Genomic DNA, 23,435 nt, shown 5'->3' with positions numbered 1-23,435 from the left:
TTCTTCTTTCTCTTTTCTTGCAAAAACTGACTGTATTAGTTAACATTTAAGTGTGAATAGTACAGGTATGATTTCTGAATATTTAAGTGAAATTGATGTTTTTGCACTCGAACAGAAAATTTACATGGGCCAGTCTGAAATACTATTAAGATAAACTGAAACATGTTTGACGTGTCTGGGCTGTTAGTCTGAAATGCTGATTTCTTGTATTTCCATTTAGTTTCAGTGAGAGTTACTTTGCTGTCAAAGGGACAGCACTCATCTTACCCCAAAGTGAATGTACGCGGAAAGTCACAAGCAAATCTCATGGGGGTGAGTAATGATCATTTTCACGAAGTTGTCGCGAATTTAGGATGAGACAAAATTTTATGACTGACATCCTGAGTGTCTTGCATCTTTTTTGTGTGACAGACTTATCTTCTGTTTCATTTTTTTGCAAGGATATGACTAAAATTTGTCTACAGCATTCTGTGCAAAGAATGGTGCACTTTTTTCCCATATACTCAGGAAGCCCCAATCATATAACACAGTCAAATCATAAGCCAAGTTTAGAAACAGTTCTTGTTAAAATATTTAGACTGTCAATGTTTTAATATTAAACCAGGGGCCATTTTTCTTTACTCATGCATATTCATGTATTTTAAATGGCAATACATGAAGAACGGCTGAAAACTCACATTTCCAGTAGGTGCCTGTTTGTGGCTGACATAAACAGAGTTATTGTGGTTTTATAAACCCTAAAAACACAGCACCGCTAATAGGGATTTCTTAGACCATATCAGCCACCACTGATCATTGTTCAAGAAATTATCCAGTAAAATCTACAGCATCAACAAACTTCCAAGCCAGTAATCCTCTGACAAAAGACTCCACAAACTCTGGCAGACACAGCTCATCATGTGGTAGTTTTTGTTGGCTGAGCTTTCTTCAAGGTCTACCATTATAAAGATGGATCAAAGTATTAGGCATTACAGTGTATTTTTGAAGTACTTTTCTTGTGTAGACTAGCAGGCACATGTAGTTAAACACTCCGGTATGTTTCTCTGATACAAGTATTGTCCGTGGTAACTGTACGATCAGTACAGCTGGTATTAAAACGTCACCTGGGTTTTATCACAGAAAATTTCATTCAATTAGTTTGCTGAATCTTGGAAGTTGATTATGAATGCAATTTGACGGCAAGAAGGCTTACCACAAGGCAACTTTGAGACCTCAACCTGCATTGAAGAAGGGCTTTATGGCCTCATCCCATATAGCTGTTTTTTTTTTACCTCAACTCAAAACTCAGTTAAGTTTTGTGACATGCACACATGTACAACCCAACCCCATTCAGGGACTGTGCATCACCTCAACTCGTACACAAAGAAGTTTTGTGGCCATGGTCGTTTCAAGACAACTTTGGTAGCAATTTTTATTCCCCATCGACTAGAAAGTTTTGCTGATGAAAATAATGGTGTGTCTGAGTTGGATTGACACGTTTGCTGTGGGTATTTCAGGGGACATACAGCGCCATCTACAGTCCATGCTTCATCTACTCCGCCCTCAAGATACACTCAAAGTGGTAAGTGACACAGATCTCAGAATGATAGGAAGTGTAGCTTTGGTGCCCGGGGTGACGATTCCATAGAGCCGTTTCTGACTTTAGGTCTAAATTGAAAACCACCTCACAACACATATTCTGCTGTAATGGAAAGCAAATTGTTGACACATTTGTCCAGTTAAGTTTATCAGTTGGGCAAATCTTAATTTATCGAGCCCCGATATAAGCTCTATAATCATATTTCAAATTTTGACCTGGCTTTGTGGATTCGGCCCTTGGTGTTTGATATAAAGGAGTAGAAGCACAATATGCTTTTTATGATGGACAAATCAAGTTTTCTACGTGATTTAAAATTCAATTGCTGTATTTTTTCAGAGGTAATATTTTCTTATAGAAACAAGAGTAAAATGTAGCAGTTACGTATTGCTGTATTATGTATACTATTCACATTTTTGTCCATCCTGTTTATAGTATGGTTTGGCCATTTTGTCTTTAGGTATTTCACAATATGCACTGTATCTAGCTTAAAGTTTAGCTTTAAGTTGACCAAACAGTGAGTGAAATTCAGTAGTTTGTAGGAGTTTGGGTACTACTTTACAGGTAGATTGCTAGCATGACAAATTCAGCTCTAAGGGACATGAAAATGCCCATGTATTTGGCCCTGTGTGGTTTAGCCAATGTGGACATATTTATGTCTGAAGTGAAGAAGTAGTAGTATTTAGATATTTTTGTCAGGTACATTTATTTATTTATTTATGTATTTTTATGAACATTTCACTTATACGACGACGACCGGCATTATGGTGGGAGGAAACCGGGCAGAGTCAAGGGAAAACCCACGACCATCCTCAGGTTGCTGGCAAACCTTCCCTCTTTCTCATGTACATGTATGCAGACAAGAAAGAAGCAGTGCTGTAGAAGGTTTTATGTGAACTAAAACACTTCTAAATATATGTAGGCCTACCATGAAATCTTGTCGAGATTCTCTTGTCTTTTGATATCTGATAAGCCATACATATCTGTTTTCTCATTTACGATAGGCCGTGAAACTAGAAAGTGCCTTTCCACAGAGGAACCGTTACATGGCCGTTGTGTCGTGCGTCGGTCGCCAGGATACCGAGGAATGCCTCATTCTGGGCATCGACTGCAACAACGACAAGGCAACAATAGGCCTGGTGCTACCCATCTGGGCAAATACCAAAATCAAGTTGGACGGGGACGGAGGCTTCAGCATCAACTACGAGGAAACGCATCATCTCTTCAAACCTGTGTCCGTCCAAGCCATGTGGTGAGTAACCGAAGGAAAGGTTTTATTACATTTTAAATAAATAGTTCAATGTCCATAAAAAATACTGGTGAGAAACTTTTTTTTAAGAGTCCCTAAGCCATTTTGGAGATTTTAGGAATGCAGATGTTGGGTACAAACCCTCAAGTTAAAGGCAGTGCACGTTGAAATTGTCACTGAACTCTTTTGGAGATGTGATCTAGGTTTTGTGTACAAACACTGCATATCAAAGGCGGTGTCCATAGAAATGATTTGTGAAGTCGTCATTGGCATACACAAGATTTTGTAATGCTTGACACTGCGCTTCTTTGAGTCCTCGGCATACAGAGGGCACGTACGAAGTCGATCAGATAAACTTTATGGGAGAATATCGATTGATAGAGAGGCACACGGATTGACGATGCCTTTCATTATATTTAGATTTTAGACTTACAACGAAGCATCTGAATATGAAACTGAAAAGCAAAATGAAAAAGAACTGTGTTGTGAGGCTTTAAAACATTGAGTATGAAGTAGTTTTCACTATCCATTCTTGCCTTTAGTGGTTGTAGTACCCAGTTTCTTCTAATTTTTGGGACACCTGGTCTGCACTTTTTAGCCAGTATACAGGTAATTGTAGCAGGAATATTTAGTTTTTTCTTTATCACTTGGTTAGTCGATCTAATGAACAACATATTCAAATTTTTACTTTTGCAAAAAACTGGGAGATAAATGTAATCCTTTGCTTTCAGCAATAATAATATCTGTCCCAAAAATTAGAACATATAGAGTAATGTCATTATTTAAGTATTGTTTAACTCTTAAAGTCTTCCAAACATCATTGAGCAGTGGAGTAAGGTCATTTGTTGTTGTTGTTGTTGTAGGTCTGCCTTACAAAGCCTTCACAAAGTCGTTGCCGTGGCTACATCCAATTTTTATTTTGCACACGGACTCACTCATACGTGGGTGGGTTACTACCAGGCTCGCATCAGCTCTGACCAGCATTGTATTACGGAATGGTGAGTGTGACATAAAGTTTTCAATGGCTGAATCCTTATGTGTGAAGAAATGATATCCAAGGACGTTCTGTCTTTTTTGTCTAAATATGGTGAAAATGGAAACACTGACTTTGCAGGATTTTTTTCATTCATTACTTTAAGACATTTCATTTATTGTGAAGTTTTTTGTCCAAAATGTCATGAATAACCAAAACAGTGTATCTGTAATTACTAGTCTACATATATATATTGGAAGGAATTTTCAACAATACAAGCACGAAGAGATTGTATCAGAGATGTTTATCAGAAATTAGAAACACAGTGAAAAAATTTGTGAAAATAATCTAGTAGGGTAGAAAATTAATACATTTTGAATTTTCATGTTTGAAGTTTTTGTCCAAATGAAAAAGACTTGAGAATTAAATCTGTCACATTAATATCCAAAGCTTACTTCTTTGTGTTTTAACATATTGCATCAAAGATCATTTATCAAAACTTGCAGTGAAAATACAGACTGAAGAATATTGTTCTTTTATTAAAAATTTTTATAAATTAACTGTTGATGCTTGAAGAGATAATAATATTGAAGATTTTTTATCACAAAATTCCTGAGAAATTGAAACTTTGTCACAAGAGCACAACGGATTTTGGGAACATGAGTGGCTATTACATGTCTGGTATTATTAGTGTAAAGGTTTTGGGTTTAGATGGATGTGTGTATACTGGATGATAGTTAGTGTGACGTCACTAAATAGTTTTTCTTCTTCTTTTCTCTCCAGGCACTTAAGGGAAGACATCATGACATTCAGGGAGGTCACATCAGTTCTGGACGAGTGAGTAGGAGTCATAACTACAGTTTTGTATTACATACTGATGGGCATGACCAGGGGAGATAACTTGCTCAGAAGTTACATCAGATCTTTGATTTCAATCCAGTGTCTCCATAATACACAAGAATGAAACATTCCACCAACTAAAGCTAATAGCAGTTTCCTAAACATGGACAAGTTGGTCATGCTCTTGCCATAGATTGGTGGTTTTACACAAAGAGGCTAAGATATGCATTCAATTTGACTACTGTTTGTAAGCCTACATGTTATGAAAACAAACAGCCCTTTTTGCTGCTTCACCAGTGGCTTTCAGTCAGGAGGTTTACAGTAAGTCACTTAGTGAAGCACGGATCTTGTAAGTAACTTTTAGGAAAGTGCTCTCAAAATTCTGCACCAGTTGGTAGAGCGTCCACTTCGGGAGCGGTAGGTCCGAAAAAATTGCGGCAATCTGTCCTACAACAATGAGGTACATTACATGCACTGTAAGGATTCCTTCTTCGTTATATGACTGAAAAATTGTTGAGTACAGTGTTAAACCCCAAGCACTCACTCACTCACTCAAAATTCTGCAAAATACACAGCAGCTGAAATCATTGAAGATGAATTGTAGAAGTCTTATTTCGATAACACCAATTGACTACACCAATTTTTTTTTTTTTTTTTTTTTTTTGCAAATGAGTCAACACTAAAATGGAAAAAGAGTAAAATTGAAAATCCACTTTATTGCGTCGGATCTTTCTGTTTTTCAAGGCTTTCCAGTCAAATAAATCTGCCTTGGACGTGTTTGCTGATGCTCAAATTTGATGATTTTTCAGTTTTATTTTTATACCCCTAATAACATTGAAAAAAGATTTATTCTGCCTGTAAAACACAAAGTTAAATTGGTGTAGCCTTATGGGAAAATAAACATCATTGTTTTCAGGGACTCTGAACAAGCTGCCTTGAAGATGAAAATTAAAGCTGCCTTGAGGGAGGTGATGATGACCGTGGACCTGGAAGAGGTCACAAGCAAATTTGTAAGTATCGACGGATAGTTCCGTGTTAAGCAACATGATTAGGTTTCAGCGGGTTATTAGCCTATTTCCGTAATTATTTTTCAAATTCACATCAGTAAATATTACAAGAGCTGTGTTCAGTACGAATTGATAGAAAGGCTGTTAGGGAGATGTCTCCCAGTGCATGTTCCTATCTTTGTATTAATTATAACTGCGGATGGACGAAGGTTCCACAGCCCGCTTTCCTCCCACCATAATGCTGACTGCTGTTGTATAAGTAAAATATTCTTGAGTAAGGCATAAAACACCGATCAAGTAAATAACTAAATAATTATTGTTATTTATTATAAAATGAAACTTTATGTGAGATGCCGTACTTTTGATACACTATACTAAAGGGGATATATAAGATTTAACTTTAAACATCTGTTACTTTGAGAAGACAAACAATACCATATAGCCCTTATGACATCTCACTTGGTGTAAAGTTGCATTTTAAGAGTGACTTTAGAAGAGAGATCCGTTAACTATTCTGTTTGTTGTTGTTGTTTCAGCTGCGGGTGAAGCTGGAGGAGATGTTTGGAATGAGCCTCCAGGAACACAAGAGTTATGTAGACGAGGAGATGCTGGTCATTATGGGACAGATGGACGCCCCCACCAGTGTCTTTGACTTCCTCTACCTGGGCTCCGAGTGGAACGCCTCCAATTTAGAGGAACTCCAGGATAATGGGTGAGAAGTTTAGAATTTTTCATCATTCATGAAAATTTCTATTAATAGAAAGCTCAGAATCAAGCAAATAGAGTAACAGTGTTTAAATTTCAGAAGGGTTTGTCAGTCCCAGTCTCTGTTGTCTATTCCACTCTCTGTTGTCTATCCCACCCTCTGTTGTCTATCTTACTCGCTGTTGTCTGTCCCACTCTCTGTTGCCTGTCTCCCTCTCTGTTGTCTATCCCACTCTGTATAGTCATCAGACCCTATATTGTTTATCCCACTCTCTGTTGTCTATCCCACTCTCTGTTGTATGTCCCACTCTGTATTGTCTATCCCACTCTGAATTGTCTGTCCCACTCTCTGTGGTCTATCACAGTGTCTGTTGTCTGTCACTCTCTCTATTGTCTGTCGTACTCTCTATTGTCTGTCACACTCTGTATTGTCTATCCCACTCTCTATTGTCTCTCCCACTCTCTATTGTCTATCCCACTCTCTATTGTCTCTCCCACTCTGTATTATCTATCCCATTCTCTATTGTCTGTCACACTCACTGTTGTCTATCCCACTCTGTATTGTCTACCCCACTCTCTATTGTCTGTCCCACTCTCTATTGTCTGTCCCACTCTCTATTGTCTATCCCACTCTCTATTATCTGTCACACTCTCTGTTGTATAATTACAGTTTACTGATGTGTAGGTTGAATGACATCATAGTCTAAATGTATTGTTGTGCATCAGTATATTCATCATATGCATATAAATTTGAATGTAAGGTTTTATAACATTCAGCATTTTTAGAAAGAAGCTGTCCTCCTATTGCTAACTTCTATTTTGATTCTGTTGCAGGATAAGATATATATTAAATGTGACCCGGGAAATCGACAATTTCTTCCCGGGAATGTTTACTTACATGAATATCAGAGAATACGATGTAGAGGAGACCGATTTGCTCAAATACTGGGAGAAAACTTACAAATTTATTAGCAAAGCCAGGTAGGTTGGTTACAAAGTTGACAAATTTTAATGTTAAATTTAAATCAGTTCTGCAATCTTGCGATGATAAACACTTAGAGAGTGTTTATGTTTTGTTGCTGGTCTTTTGTTTATGATCTTTTTTTTTTAAGTCTTTCAAAGGAAACAAAAGAGAGAAAGTATACATCTGGCAAAAAATGTCATAAACTGTACTGGCCAGATTCATGGAGTAAACGAAACAGAGGCCTCTGCCAAGATGACACATTTTGCTGGTAGTTTTGGGGAACTCATCATAAAAACTTAACATGACATTATGTGTACTTGAATGTACCTGCTGAAATTAGGTAATCATTGGAAAGGTTTTGTTTTTATTTCACAGAAAAGCTGGAAGCAAAGTTCTCGTTCACTGTAAAATGGGCGTGAGCCGTTCAGCATCAACTGTAAGTCTGCCATTTCCTGGTCAGTCTCACTGAAGACACTTTTTGTAGTTCCTTGAATTAATTTGCCGGTAACTACATGGGAAGGCCTGTTGGCAATCTGCAGGGATGGTCATGGGTTTCCACTGGACTATGCTCAGTTTTCCTTCCACCATTATGCTAACCCCCATTGTACAAGTGAAATATTCTTGAGTACGGCGCAAACACCATATAAATGAATACATGCATTCAAAACAGGAAGTCAGGACGAGTGAGGAACCTTTTCCACCTACAGAAATTTGGGTCCAAGCTGTTCAGTCTAATGTACGTTCCTGCCTTTTCAACGATGTGATGTGGCCGAATTATTAACATATTACTTACACAAGAAATAGTTGATTGAGTCGCTGTTAAGGGAGGAAAAGCACACAGTTGCTATCGGAGACCACCAGGATGCATCATGTGTATGTGCTAATACTCCTGCTCTAAATGTTCTGTGGTCCAGTGGGTAACGGGCTAGCACAGCAAAGTGGCCCACGGGGAGCCTCTCTCTGAGAAAGTGCCAGTCTTACCCTTCCTGGTTTAATTTTCGGTAGTAGGTGCGAAGGGTTGCCACTGTAATGCCAGCTGCCATTTTATATGAGTATTCTTGAGTACAGCGTTAAAGCCCAATCAAGTAAATAAATAATTAAAGGACAAGAAAGGAGAAATTTAAATATCAATCAAATACCATTGAAAGGTGTATGCTTTTCCTCGCAGGTGCATGCCATAAAAAAAAATTCTAATATGTACTTCAAGTTGATAAATTATAAATAAAGTCAGCGCCAAAATCCGCTGTGGGCGACTCCATTTTGCCCAAGAACTAGTCTTGAAGTCTTCTGTGTTAGGAGGAGAATTGCCGTCAGAAACCGCCGCAGTGCAGTTCGTACATTTCCGGTAGAACTCTTCTTCCCAGAAGGTAGCGAACAGTAGAGTTCATTTTCTGTTTGAGGATTGGGAAACTGGAATGTTGGACGTAGGTTCTGAGTTTACACGAACAAGCGGGCGGTTTTAACGACTCTCATTGGCTGAAAGGCAACACACCCACAGCATAAATTACCCCCAGTGTTAAAGATGGAAGGTGAGATGGATTCAACGATTTATGCCAGCTTTGCCGTTTTCAGGCTTTACGTGTATGGCGAGGAAAAATGACAGAATTATGCAGCAGGCACCACCAGATAGAAAAAAAATGTGCTCTTTTCAGCCTATAGTGTCATTGTTTTAAGGTTTTCTTCTCCTTTAATTGTTGCAGGTGATAGCGTTTATAATGAAGGACCTGGGCTGGTCGTTAGATGAAACCTATGATTACGTGAAACAGAAGCGAAGCTGTATTAAACCTAACAAGTCTTTCATGAAGCAGCTGGAGACTTATCAGGGAATTTTAAACGCAAGGTGAGTGGTATAAAATGACCTTAAATTGCACCAAAAAAAACCCACAGTACCCTCAGACTTGGCTGGAATGTACAGCTTATTTATTGGCGAAATTTTAGCTCATTTGCCATAATATTGATGTGTGAAGGCTAATTTTTTTATTTTTAAGGACACACGGATTCATACCAGTACACTGTACATGCTTATTTTCTACTCTCATTCGGTTAAAAGTTTATTAAGCGAAAATACTCAGTTTTTGAATAAAGAACTTTTGTGAACGGGTTACTCTTCTGTTGTTACATGAATGTACCTTGTTTCTTCCAGTCGACAGCGGTACATCTTCAAGTCAAAATCGGAGACAAACTTACAGGACCCAGAGGACCTGCTGGAAGACCTAAGAGACACCACAGGGGAGGGGATTTTTTTAGGAGCAAATCTCCACCTGCCTCGCCCCCACTCTTGGGCCCCAGAAGACGACATTGCAGCCAGCATACTCATGCAGAAGGGACTAGGTATGGCAGCAGAATGGGCAACTCATAAAACTCCTTCCTGCCTGTAACCAAACAGTCCAAAGCTATGCACTTTTTTGTTCTTTCTCTTATTACGCCACAACTATCTGTGTTTTTGTGCTCATAAAGACTGGAAAACGATATGTTCTTCTGCCACTTGGACCTTTTGTGTAGCCCGTCCTCAGGTCTCCTATTGTCACCATCATGGAGGATAATTGGCCACACACCCATTTGTGCTATGATTAGGTGAAGGACCTGGGCCTCAAGGGTGTATTTTTTGCTTTGTTTGGAAAAACAAAATTTTGAAGAGAAAAGAAACATAGTGTATTTGCCGTAAAACAAATGTACATATTTGCAGGCAAATCTAGGTCATAACCTTATTTTTGGTGATGAAACCTTTCCAGTAAGATACCACCCTTCTGTCCAATCAGACATTATTTTTGGTGATGAAACTTTTCCAGTAAGATACCACCATTCTTTCCAGTCAAACATTATTTTTCGTGATGAAACTTTTCCAGTAAGATACCACCCTTCTTTCCAAGCAAACATTATTCTTGGTGATGAAACTTTTCCAGTAACATACCACCCTTCTTTCCAAGCAAACATTATTCTTGGTGATGAAACTTTTCCAGTAACATACCACCCTTCTTTCCAAGCAAACATTATTTTTGGTGATGAAACTTTTCCAGTAAGATACTCATGTAAGTCGCGCCAAAGGAGTAACGTTGCGATGCACATTTGGCTCCCACTGCGTAGTTGGATCAGTCTTTGATTACAATATCGACTAGCTAGGAAGTATTAAGAGAAAATTAGTGATCGATATATACTGTCTTTTTCTCATGTTGGTTGCCCAATGTCTAGCTTCCACCATAATGATGGCTGTTGTCGCATCAGTGATTTATCCTTGTGCAGGGCGTAAAACACCAATCAAATAAATAAATAAATTTTTCTCACATTGGCAGCCATGACGGATGAGGGTCTCGAGCATGCAGGCGGCATCCCGATCTTCCAACTGGGTGGAGAAGAGGCAGACGTGGAGTTGAGTTCTCGAAGTACTGACTCCGTGGAGATGTCATTGCCAGACATTCCCTCACCAAAGACTGTGAAAAACGATGACAATACACCACAGTTTGAGCTGGATCTTCACTGCCCTGAGGCCTCAAAGGCTCAAAATGTCCGGAGGGTGTCACCATTTGCCAGCCCGCTCGGTAGTCCCAAGGGAGATAACTCCTTCCTTCCGCAACCATCCCAGACAGGGATGTTAGGCAGTTCTTGGAACAGTACGAGCACGCCATATATGTTTAAAGTACGGGACGATAGCAGTTGGATTAAAGAATCCTCTCCAGACACACCGGTTGCAGAAGTTCCTCAAGGGAAAGATATTCCTGAAATAATAACAGATGACAACACTATACCAAAATTCGCAACATATGTCACTAACGCTTACCAGGCTGACCCTGAAAATGCAGAGGACAACAGTTGTCTCTGCGCAGCTCAGCAACGTCTTAATGCTGTAGAATCAGAGCCCACTCTTGTAGATCCGTCACCAACACCGTGGCACGAACAGGACAGCAGCTGTAAACCATACAGTGGTATACGTGAGCACTATGCCAAAGAGGCTATCCCCTGGAATCCAGGCACTGTTAAAAAACAGCTTGAAGACTTTGAGCACAGAATCCGCAGCACTGGCCCGGAGAGCGGTGATACTGAGCAAACGGGGATAGGTGATCCACCAAAGACTTTAGAACTCCAACCGGAAAACACGCTTCAAGACAACATGCAGACTCCACAGACCTCTTACTCTAACAGTTATTTAATTGTACCTGGCGGCAACTCCCGGGCTTCAAGTACGCCTCAGTCCTTGGAAATGTTGACCACATCCAGCGGGGAGACCTCAGGGGAATTAGGCCGCACCCGGCCAGCCTCGGTGTACGAGATCGAGGATATCCCTCTACCTGTAGGAATAGTGCAACGGACCAAGCAGGAGATCGAAGAGAAACAGAGGTGAGTTAATCAAGCAGCTTGCTGCCCTTTGTAACTCTTTTGTAGCAAAAGGAAAAAAAAAAAATACTTTTTCTTAGATCACATGGGGTAGACAAAGTGTTCATCACGTAGTCTCACAAATCCTTGCATTATCCCGAGGTATGGCAGAGTGGTAGAAAGTCTGTCTGAATGATTAGTACGTTTAAATATAACATTTAAATATAACAACAACAAATTTTGTTTCAAGAACCTGGCACATGTGTACAATGATTCCCTCGGAGTCGTACCTTGAGACCCGTGGGATGTGACAAAAAATCAAAGTAGCTTTCTCACCTGAAACGAATACACCATTGCAAATTCACTGATGTTGTCATTTTGAACAACAAGTATTGTTGCTGTTGTGTTTTAAGCTTTTAGCAACACGAGAACCATGCCAGATTCCAGGTAATTTGGTTATACGAAATTCTCCAAGGTTTGTAATGATATTAAAGACTGTTAAAGTCCAGTAGAATACCCCCAGTCATTCATCAAGCTTCCAAACCACACCCTCTGATTACGAACATTCTCAGAAACTTCTCAAATTCACTGTCTTTTGTCTAAAATCTTGTAGGAAGAATTCACAAGGTGGCCGAGACATTGGACAGAAACCGTACACCATTTTCATTGTCAGTTATAAAAAATTTCGATGAACAACAATGAAAATGTTGATTCTAGATTCACTAGATAGCTTCCTAATAAAAGAAACACTTATGGGAGAAGAAAGCGAAAAAAATAGAACTCGGGTGCGTTCACATCCTTCTTTCTGCCTGGACTAATCCCCTCGAGCACGTGCAGGGATTACACATCATATAGAGCCATCATTAAAAATATGATCTTTGCTGTGATGCAACTGACTCTCCAAAACAAGTGTCTATTCTATACTGGGCATTTGACTGAATTTCTGTTTATCTTATTTTATTGTCATGTTATAGCTCTACAGAGAAGTGATAATTCTCCTGATATTGAATTCTCTGAGTATTTAATGAACATCAGTCCACAGATAGATGTTTTTTATCAAAAGAGAGCAGTCGTGTTCTCGGTAGGCTGTTAAAAAATCACAGTGAGTGGATTAGATGACCTGTCTGCTTACCAAGCTTTTTCTTTCATCCTTCTTTTTTATTTTCATCAGTGTAGCAGTCTGAAGAGTTTTATATACTTACATATACCAAAAATATTCTTCAGTAACATTGAGTTTGTACTTTGCGGGGTTATTTTTTTTTCTTTCACCTTGACATAAATCTTCTTTCAGATTCACATAACATTCAGCCATCGTACAAACACAGGTACAAGCTCTCCGTTTCTGTTGCATGAGATTTGACTTGCGCACGACATTCTTTACATTTTAGAGTTCCCCAGCGTTCTCCACCCTAGTGCTACAGTAGCTCTGCTGTAACATGACAGTGATGAGTTTAGAGTTCAGTGCAGTGTAGACATGTGATGTCATGTCGTTCAGTTGATGGGTTGTACGGAGTATTTGGTGACCACGTGTAGTTCGTAATGTTCTGGTAGTTGATTGGCTCCTTGGTTCAGTTTTCGCTCATTGTCTTTGTATTTGTATCCTTTATGTAAAGATTCAAGATTTGCTACACAGGACACGCATACTCACAAGATGCGTATACTCACAAGACGCGTATACTCACAAGACGCGCGTACTCACAAGAAGCGCGTACTCACAAGATGCGTATACTCACAAGATGCGTATACTCACAAGACGCGCGTACTCACAAGATGGCCATACTCACAAGATGCGTATACTCACAAGATGCGCATACTCACAAGACGCGCATGCTCAAAGAACAAAATGTGTAAAAAAATACAATGGTCTTCTCGAAAAAAGGAGATAATCCAAGTACCGGAGAATTCAAGTACCTTCACACAAAAGAATCATTAAGTGGATTCTTGTAAAGTTGCAGAAAATTTCTATTATTAACGTAAATACATGTGCTTCAATATTAAAACTTTAAAAGCGACATTAAGCATCAGTGAAATGTATCAGTGAATGATAAAACCAAAACTGTGTTATTTCAAGAATGATAAAGATCAGTGCCGTGAAAAAATTCAGCAGTTGTGTCCTAAATTATGTGAGAAAAATTATTGTAATATCTGCTTTGGATTTTTTTTTTTCCTTCAAGTATTCAAATAATCTAATCTAATATAATCTAATCTAATCTAATATAAGAGAATTGATTCAGCTTGACGCTTTACTGTGGTTACCCAAGAGCACATTTATGTCTGTCAAACACTTTTTGTTTGGTACCATCTGTTAAATTGGTACCAGATTTTGGTATTTGCATTTCTTAATTTTTGAGCAAAATTTATGTAGTTTGTTCTAATGAGCTGCATGCAAAAGTAACTCTAAGTAGGCTAAAACTGCATTGTGTTTTTTTTGTTTGTGTGTGTTTCTAACATTATAGCTTAGAAACAGAATTGTTTCATCAGCATTTTATCAGAATTCTTTCTTTCTTACTTTGTTAACTTGTTAAATTAACTTCTTTTGTTTTTTTAATATCATTAACTCAGTGTATTGTTGGCCAGCATTGCACATACCTTGGGGGTGAGAAAGCATTCTCACACAGTTTTAATCATTTTATCTCTTTTTTTTTTGCAATGCCAGTGATATTTTATATTGCTACATTGTATCATATCATTTAAGTCATTTGAATCTACCCTGTGATTAAACACTAGAGCTGGTTTGGGGTATACATAGCTGTACTATTCCATATGGTCCGTATTTACAAATTTCTAAAGATTGTGAAAAAGTGAAAATGAAGTGAAAGTGAAAAGTGTTGTCAGGTATATGTGTAGTTATGAGGTGTAGTGGTTTGCTATGGACCCTACTCAGTTTTCTCCACCTGCATGAAAGTCATCATATAAGTAAATATGGTTTAGTATGACTTAAAACACCTGTGAAATCAGTTAATAATTCATGTCAAAAGCTGAAAAAGGAAATTATTTCAATGCTTGTCCACGTTTTAGAGTATTTTTGTGAATTGAAGCTTTTTAATGCAACCAAATATGACTTTTGAAATTTCTGTTTATTGCAGACATTCTCTTTTTACCAAACCCTGACTGGAATAATATTAATATTCTTCTCACGTATTTCAGTCCTGTCTAACTATGTTAAATGCACAACCTATTTCTTAACTAACCTTCACAGCATGACTGCATCTTCCCACACTTTCTTCATTCGCAGGCCAACTCCTAGGGAATGGATTGAAACTAGCTTCAGTGACCTTGATCCAGTAGTAAAACCAGTTCAGAGGTCATCTAGTCTGAAGGTGAACAACAGCAGCTCTAAATCGAAGAAGCTACGCTCGTCTGATCGTAGGAAAACTTGCACACCCATCTTGTCACCGTGTATGAGTCCTGATGCGGGAGGGACGACACCATCGCTGTTTACTACTGGATCGGGATCGAAGGCCAGAAAGGAGCTGATGTTGGGAGATGCAGACTCTGGGGTTGCGCTGGAGGAACTCCCCGTTCAGGTTTTCAAGTATGGCAACGAGGAAGTACCCTTGGCTCTCGGTATGGTACGACGACATGCCAAAGGTAAACAAGAAACTCAGGAAGCAACAACATTTTCTGTTATCTTGTTTAACAGGTGTGTTATTCTGTGACAAAAGACAGAAGGGGAAAAAATCATCTGGTTCTAATTGAAAAACAAGGGACTGCCTTCTTTTGCTATCTTTGTAGAGCAAAAACAACATTTTTCTTTATTAAACCTTTCTTGTGAATCATGCTATCAGCCAAAATCAGTCAAGAACATGCTGATTTCTTTTTTTTTTTTTTTTTCTGCTTAAAAATTCTCAAAAACGAGATTGTTTTTGAATGTCCATTCGTCCTCTTACAAAAGAAACAGTATTTCTAGTACTGCATCGCTTGAGACGGCTCTGAGCCATGAATGTGTGAAATGAACCCACATAAGCATTTATGTCAATCATTTTGTTTTTGTTCCCAACATTTTTTAAAAAAGCAGTTTTGGCAAGTGTCAAAGAGTTCTGTTCAGTTTATATCATAGTGCACAGTTTTAGGTGCCAAACACTTTATCAACCTTATTATTCCAGCAGTTTTGTGATGATAGCTTATACAGATTAAAATAACATGCCATCAACAACTGTGCGCAAATTCTGCGATATCTGTTGGTTAATCCCTAATTAGTTGTTGACAAGTTTGAAAGAGCTTGCCAGGAATTTTCACTAAAGTTTGAGTTCATTGTGTTGTTGTTTTATCAGAAGCAGACTTAAGACAAAAAAAAATTTTTTTTTTTTTTACTATTTTGGATTGCGCAACAGTACATCTGCATATAGATATAAATATATAAATATGAATTTGGTAATAAGTGCACTGGGAACTTAGAACGTAAACAGAAATGAACTTTCTCGTGTAAGCCACAGAATATAGAATTTGTCTGAGAGAACTTGCTGTCATTCACAGTTCATACATTTTCATGTAATTTTTTTTTGTAGCTAATGGCTGGCATGTGACTTGGTTCTGGCACTTCGTATGATTTGTAACTCCCTAGAGAATTAATTTCATCTTTCTGGAATTCAGTGTTGGAACTTCTGTGAATATTCGCACAAACTTTTTACTCTCTGTTCTGTTTTTTTTTTTGTAGATTTTGAGAATTTGAACGTAGAGGTTGACCAGCGCACAAAGAGTCCATCTTCAGACATTGATGATAAACTGCAGGGGGCATATGTAGAGACCCCTGAATCCAGCAGTAAACCAACAGTCCAGGTCACACCAAGGGAGATAACCCGCGGAGAAAACCCTCCTCAGATAGACCAGGGCTCAGGTGGTTTAGAAGCTGATAGTAAATCTGTTGGTAGCAAGATAGAAATCGTTCTCCCAGAAAAGGCCTCATCTCTTTTGGTTCAAGGTGGTGCGAAAGAAGTTCATGCTGCAAAAGGCATTATTGATGTGAAGCGTGGAAGTGATACCTGCCAGAGAGAACGGGTCACAAACTCATTCTCCAAGTGTGCCTCAGATGAAACATCTGGCGAACGACCCAAGAGTATCCGTCTGGACAAACAGACACTGTTCCTGATAAGGGAGATTGGCTCTGCTTTACTGAACCAGCCACTGAAAATAGACGACGACCAGGGTGACACAGCTGAAAATGTAAGCAACGTGAAACAGATTGTGAGAACTATTGAACGTAAGTCCAAGGTTAAAACCAAGTCATTTTGGGAACGGATTGTGATAATTGAGAAGGATCAGGAGCTTTCAAGGGGTTGTGTTCACGCATCGTCTCCACCAAAAGTGGACACTGCTGCGTCTAGGCTGTCTTTTCCAAAAAAGACAGAAGATGTGGAAGAGCCTTCAAACTCGTCCGTTGCAGGTCAGTTTTCATTGAATGGCGATTCAGAAGCTGGAGTTGTGAAGAGGAAAACGGGAACAGTGACGAAACCTGTGTTCCTGCCTCTGGTGGTGGATCAGCAAGAAGATAGAGAGCAGAAACATGGGGAAGTTCTGCGGATAGGGTCTCCTTGTGATGAGTTGCCGATTGATGGGCTTGAAGCTATTGAAGACCACCTTGTGAAGAACTTGGTGGGAAAGTTTGAAGTCGCTACAGAAGATAGTAAGAAAGTAGTTGACTCTAAAGATAACTCTACCGCTGCAATCACTGCCTCACCAGGATCTGATTCAGGGGATTCTGTATTTTCTTCACCCTCAAAACACCATCAACAACAACAAAGACTTTCACCGGAGGCTATGCCTCCAAATAGTGATCAATCACCCTTAGCTTTTAGACGAAGCAGCTCATTGGAAGACTTGTGGACATTGCATAGAGTAAGCGATGCAGCATCACTGCCCCAAGATGACGATGAAAACAAAGAGTCTCAACCGCAAGCTGAAAATCCCACTTCTGACACCGCTGAAGAGGATGTTGCTCCATTAAGAGAAGGGTCTGCTAAACTGCGGCCCAAGTCTGTCATTGTCACCTCAAGTTGTACTCTGGGAACTCTTACGTCATCCACTCCCAGGAATCGCCATACCATCCATTCCCTTAGCGCTCTAAGTGGCGCCTCAGGCAGCCCACATCGATATCTCCCGACAGAGGTGGGGCAAAGCTTTAGTCTGGATGGCAGGAAGGTCAGGCGGCTGGAAGGAAAAACTCACCCGCTGGCAAAGCTAGGCTGGCAGCATAGCACAATGTAACCATTACTAACCTGTGCCCAAATTAAGGGAAGAAAGCCCTTTTTTGGGCACAGACTTAATTATTCCTAATCTGCTGCAAACTTTTAAGACTTGGGTTTTAAAAAACCAGTAAACATTGGAACCCGTCTCTGTTTAATTTTGTGCCCATATGTGTTTGAACTTTGGTACCATGAGCTTGTCTCAGTGTGCTTGTCTGTGTGTCTGTGTGCATCTTGCGCCATTTTGTACTTCAACGCTGACTCCTTAACTGCTAAAGGGTCATAAGGATCTATGTGCATCCACATCATGTATTATTTTCGTCATCATATTTTGATACGCATAAGTTTTGTCTCCGGAGTATTTTTCTATAAATTGTCATCAAACAGTTTCTCTGTGTAGAGTTTTAAGCTTGGTCTTTTTAAAAGCGCTGGCTTTGTACACGTTGCAGAGTTGTGGTCATGTGATAGAACTTTTTCTGCTGCTCATGGCAACCATTGGCACATCCACAATCGTACTTCAACAACGTGTTCTCATCAAGGTAGAGAAGGACTTTTAGTGATAAACTGGCTTTATTTGTTTGAGAGTAGTTATATTTTATTGCTATTTTAGATTTGCCTTTTGAGAGATTAATAAATGTTAGAAGAAATGGGAATTTTCTATTTATTCATTATTAAAAAAAAAAGTTACTGTTTACTGTTTTGTTTCAGTTTTTTGAAGTTTATTTGTACTGTTGAAAGGCACTTTGCGACCAAGTGTCCCTTAGTTCTGTTTTGCTTCAATACCGGGTGTAAAATTTTGTTGGTTGTCATAGAAACTCTCTCCTAGGAGGAAGTGGAAATGTAATTTACGTCATGTGGTGAGTTATTTTCCATCACTTGCATTTCCACTTTTTCATCGATCTGCTTGGCATTGTGTTTTGTTTTTTCAGAAGGCCATCCTTCAAAAAAGGAGTTGTTTAATGGGACCAGATCCTATCTGGAAAATTAGGGTTTAGTCCAGTTTTTCACTTTAGTTGGGATGGGGGGGGGGGACGTTTCAGTTTTTTAGTAAAATTTTAAAATTAAAGACAAATTGCACAGGAAATGAAAAGCAAAATATTTTCTGGAGAAAGGGTGAATATTCTTCATCTTTATGGTGGGTAGAGTAGTTCCATATCAATTACTTGACCTTCGTGCCCCCCACCCCGCACCCCCCACCCCCCACAATCGTGTCTATGTAAAGAAATATGTCCATGGAACATTTCCTGAATCTGTTCTACATATATTTAAAATCACAATGTCTTAATCTGTATAGTTCTATTGATGTTTTGTTGAATCTTTTTCTTCAGATTATTTGAAAAATGTCAATGGCATGACAATACCGAGTTAATGATAGTAATTGTGTGTAATATAAAATCTTGGAAAATGGCTGCATGATTGGGTATGAAGTTTGTATGTAGTAATTTGTGCCCATTAGCCTGCACGACAATCCCATGTGTGTCTCAATTTGTGTTCAGGTCCCATTTTCAAAATGAAAGTGAAAGTTGCCAATCAATATATCATTGAATCTTTTTCTGACACTGTAATCAATCCTAAACCTTTTATTTACCTACTCTTTGTCTGCTATTTTTTTGGTTTTGTTTAACTTGGTCGTGAAGTCGCACAAAGTTTTCTCGTTTTGTATTATAATTTGTTTCTTCTTCGCATAAACATCGTGTTTCTGCTGCCTTGTTCATTTTCATTTTGTCATCTCAACCAAAAAACAAATAATCTTCTTCAATCAAACCTGTGGAGAAAAACTTTATTCTTTTTTAAACATGAAGAGAAAATAGTGTTTCATCATTTCTGTGGTGCTTATTATGTGTCCAGCGTCTGTCTCAGTGTGATTAATGATGAACAATGTCATTGTAAAGAACTGTGGAAAAGAAAGATATGAAGCTGTATATATTGTGTACAACAAATTTTCTCATGAAGACATCATGTATCCCATTTTGTACAGCCGCTGTTCTGTTTGTTTTTTTTTTTTTTATAAAGATGAACATTTTTATTGCAAAGGTCGACATGGAATAGTGCTCATTTCTCAGCAAAACTTGTGTGTACATTTTTGATGTGTACAGTGTCCTTGTTAAATTTGTACATTTTTCATGTGTACATTTCTGAAGTGTACATGTTTGATATGTACATTTTTGACGTGTACATGTTAGATGATGAAATCCTCTAAAACTTGTCTTTCAACTGTTCTGAATAAATGACTTGCTTATAAAAAAAAGAATAATCATTTCTTTGTTATATTCAGACACTGACATGCAGTATATGTTATTAATCAAGTGTTTTTGTCTTGCCCGAGGGCTGCTGTTTCAGCCCATGAGCGAAGGTACATGAGACATTCATCTTAACGTCAGTATAACCTAAGGGTAAGGTGTTCAAGAGTGTATTGCAATCCGGTAGCGTCCACCAAAATGCTGGCCGCCGTTGTATAACGGAAATAATCTTGAGTATATCGTAAAACACCAGTCACATAAATAAATAATCTTGAGTATGGCGTAAAACCCCATCACATAAATAATCTTGAGTATGGCGTGAAACACCAAGCACATAAATAAATAATCTTGAGTGCAGAGTACAACACTAATCACATAAATAAATTATCTTGAGCATGGCGTAAAACACCAAGCACATAAATAATAATCTTGAGTGCAGAGTAAAACACTAATCACATAAATAAATTATCTTGAGTATGGCGTAAAACACCAAGCACATAAATAAATAATCTTGAGTGCAGAGTAAAACACTAATCACAAATAAATTATCTTGAGTATGGCGTAAAACACCAAGCACATAAATAAATAATCTTGAGTGCAGAGTAAAACACTAATCACATAAATAAATTATCTTGAGTATGGCGTGAAACACCAAGCACATAAATAAATAATCTTGAGTGCAGAGTAAAACACTAATCACATAAATAAATTATCTTGAGTATGGCGTAAAACACCAAGCACATAAATAAATAATCTTGAGTACGGCGTAAAACCCCATCACATAAATAATCTTGAGTATGGCGTAAAACACCAAGCACATAAATAATCTTGAGTGCAGAGTAAAACACTAATCACATAAATAAATTATCTTGAGTATGGCGTAAAACACCAAGCACATAAATAAATAATCCTGAGTGTGGCGTAAAACACCAACCACATCTAAATAAATAAATGAATGTTAATTCGTTTATGTTAATCCAGGCTAAAGTCTTAAAGGATACATGAAACGGTAATATAAAACGAAGAGTATGGTTTTTTAGGAAAAGGAAGAAAGATAAGGCAAGAAATGTGGGGAAAAGTTTGTCATGTTTTGGGCATATTGTATATTTCTCATTGACCGCTCTATTTTATGCATATTTTTTCGTCATTGATGAATATTAATGGGGGCTGTGGGTTTCCCCCGGGCTCAGACTGGTTTCCTCCCACCATAATGCTGGAAGCTGTCGTCTAAGTAATATTCTTGAGTACAGCGTAAACCCCCAAGTAAATAATTAGCTTTAGGATGCTAGACGGCAGGGGATGCCCTAAAATCCTTTCACGTGGTTTTTATTCTTCACTTAGATCCATTCTAGTTACATGTGGTTAACAACGTGCAGCCCACATGTGTGTGCATGGGCCTTCATTATGTTGAGCACCATTAAATTGGTTCAACGTTACATTTGATTTATTGGATTTCTTTTTTTTTTTTTCATTTTTCTTTTTGATGAAAAGTGATACGGCCATGACCGTACCGGCCGTACTGCTTCTGACGCCACTGTAAATAGAGCAGCTATATCGATGAATACACGCGAATGACGCCCTATATATCATATACATATCTTTCGCGACACTTACATTAAAAACAGAACTGTAAATATTACCTAGTTTAAATCATAGTTAATTTTCTTTTTCGTGTCCCTCTACAAGTGGATAGAGTTAGCCTGGCGAACTGAGAGTTACGAATTTCAACTTTTGCTTCCCGTTCTGAAAAGACCTGATACGGTAAGGCGGAGAATCGGCCCCCGAGGTAAAATTAGAAAGTGCGAATTTCCAAATCCCAGGACAGTTCTATAAATTTCCAAATCATAAGTGTTAAACTTGGTCGAATCACCCGTAAAAGTTTTATGGCTACAAATGATGGTTGCTTAGTAACAAACTGCCAAAAATGCGCTCTCAGTCAAAAACGCCAATTTTTCTTTAAAATGAGGCCCTTTGTCTTTAATTTACAATATGAAGATCAACGTTAAGAAGAAAAATATCTTTACTGAAACTTTCATGTGTGTATTTCTACGCGCTGTCAAAGTTTCGTTATGGTTATGTGGTCAGTTTGTCATATTTTGGCAAGTTTAATATTCGTATTTCGGGCATAATCTGTCAGGCATCCTTCATACTACAGTGAACTAACGAAGACACTATGGAGAACAGGTTGCGTCTCGAGAAAGTTCGAATCTTTGTTGTTCTTTTTTTCCCTTTGTCAACATACTTTTTGTGTGGGAAAAGATCTAGGCTGTCTTGCATTAAATAAGTGTTATAATGAATTAGAATGGGTAAGTATCGGTATTACGTAAACTGTGGCAACTATAGCGAAATCATACGAGAATCAAACCACATGCAAGTTGAGTCATATGTGGTCGTTTAGCTATCATTAACATGTTATGCGTAGCGGAAGTATAATTTATTTATTTTGGTGTTTTATGCCGTAAAAATGTTTCATTTATACGACGGCGACCAGTATTATAGTCGGAGGAAACCGGAGGAACCCACGACCATCCGCAGGTTGCTGCAAGACCTTCCCTCGTACGGCCGGAGAGGAAGCCAGCATGACCTGGACTTGAACTCACAGGGTCTCTTGGGTCATTACACTGCGCTAGCGCGATAACCAACTGATCCACGGAGGCCCCCGGACGTATAAGGCTGAACATTTGCTACGTATGTATTTAATTGATTGTTGTATAACTGCATACTCAATAATGTTTCACAAAATTACATTTGTCGTGCAGTGATTTTGCCAACTCTGCAGTGTCTAGCGCAAAAAAAAGAAGACATTTCACTGGGACTGGAGCAAACCAATTTTCGATTTTATGATCTATACTTTGCTTTAGTGTATGTCGCATGCTTACCATACAACAGGAAAAGAAGAGTAAAAGAGATCTGAAAAAGAAGTAGCATCACGAGTGTGTCAGTAGCTGTCACTCAGAGCTATGGCCATTTTGGCTTCTTGAGATGCACAGTTTCTTGCACCTGGTTCGATTCCCCGCCTACCATAGGAGGTCCTTTAGGTTATATCGAGTGAGGGGAAGCCTCTCAAAACCACATGCAAGTTGAATTTACTTTAATTACCGTACCAGACCAGAGGCGAGTGAGTTGTTGTCCCGAGTAACAACCAGTTACATCTGGAAGAGGTACAAGGATATCATGAATAGCTTGGCTTTTAGTGTGAGCCCAGAGTTGGTTTTAATGTGAACCCAAGGTGGGCTTTTGGTGTAAGCCCACGGTGGACTTTTAGTATGAACCCACGGTGGACTTTTAGTGTGAACCCACGGTGGACTTTTAGTGTGAACCCACGGTGGACTTTTAATGTGAACCCAAGGTGGGCTTTTAGTGTGAACCCTAGGTGGGCTTTTTAGTGTGA

General features: G+C 38.7%; 1 protein-coding gene across 6 annotated transcripts in view; it reads left to right on the top strand.

Moving 5' to 3' along the window:
- LOC135476839 (protein phosphatase Slingshot homolog 1-like) overlaps positions 1–20,030 on the top strand; it is a 78,295-nt gene extending 58,265 nt beyond the window's left edge. For all 6 annotated transcript variants that reach the window (XM_064756979.1, XM_064756976.1, XM_064756977.1 and 3 more), the window contains 14 exons: positions 221–312; positions 1,497–1,561; positions 2,581–2,828; positions 3,689–3,823; positions 4,582–4,635; positions 5,555–5,648; positions 6,182–6,357; positions 7,185–7,331; positions 7,690–7,750; positions 9,015–9,154; positions 9,458–9,645; positions 10,605–11,646; positions 14,858–15,213; positions 16,280–20,030. In XM_064756979.1, the coding sequence (XP_064613049.1) occupies positions 221–312; positions 1,497–1,561; positions 2,581–2,828; positions 3,689–3,823; positions 4,582–4,635; positions 5,555–5,648; positions 6,182–6,357; positions 7,185–7,331; positions 7,690–7,750; positions 9,015–9,154; positions 9,458–9,645; positions 10,605–11,646; positions 14,858–15,213; positions 16,280–17,826 (4,345 nt within the window). In that variant the 3' untranslated portion in view covers positions 17,827–20,030. The remainder of the gene's footprint in view (positions 1–220; positions 313–1,496; positions 1,562–2,580; positions 2,829–3,688; positions 3,824–4,581; positions 4,636–5,554; positions 5,649–6,181; positions 6,358–7,184; positions 7,332–7,689; positions 7,751–9,014; positions 9,155–9,457; positions 9,646–10,604; positions 11,647–14,857; positions 15,214–16,279) is intronic.
- The last annotated feature ends 3,405 nt before the right edge of the window (positions 20,031–23,435 follow it).

The sequence above is a fragment of the Liolophura sinensis genome, chromosome 10 (assembly GCF_032854445.1).
Source record: "Liolophura sinensis isolate JHLJ2023 chromosome 10, CUHK_Ljap_v2, whole genome shotgun sequence".
Lineage (NCBI taxonomy): Eukaryota > Metazoa > Mollusca > Polyplacophora > Chitonida > Chitonidae > Liolophura > Liolophura sinensis.
This window is presented reverse-complemented; position numbering and strand designations above follow the sequence as displayed.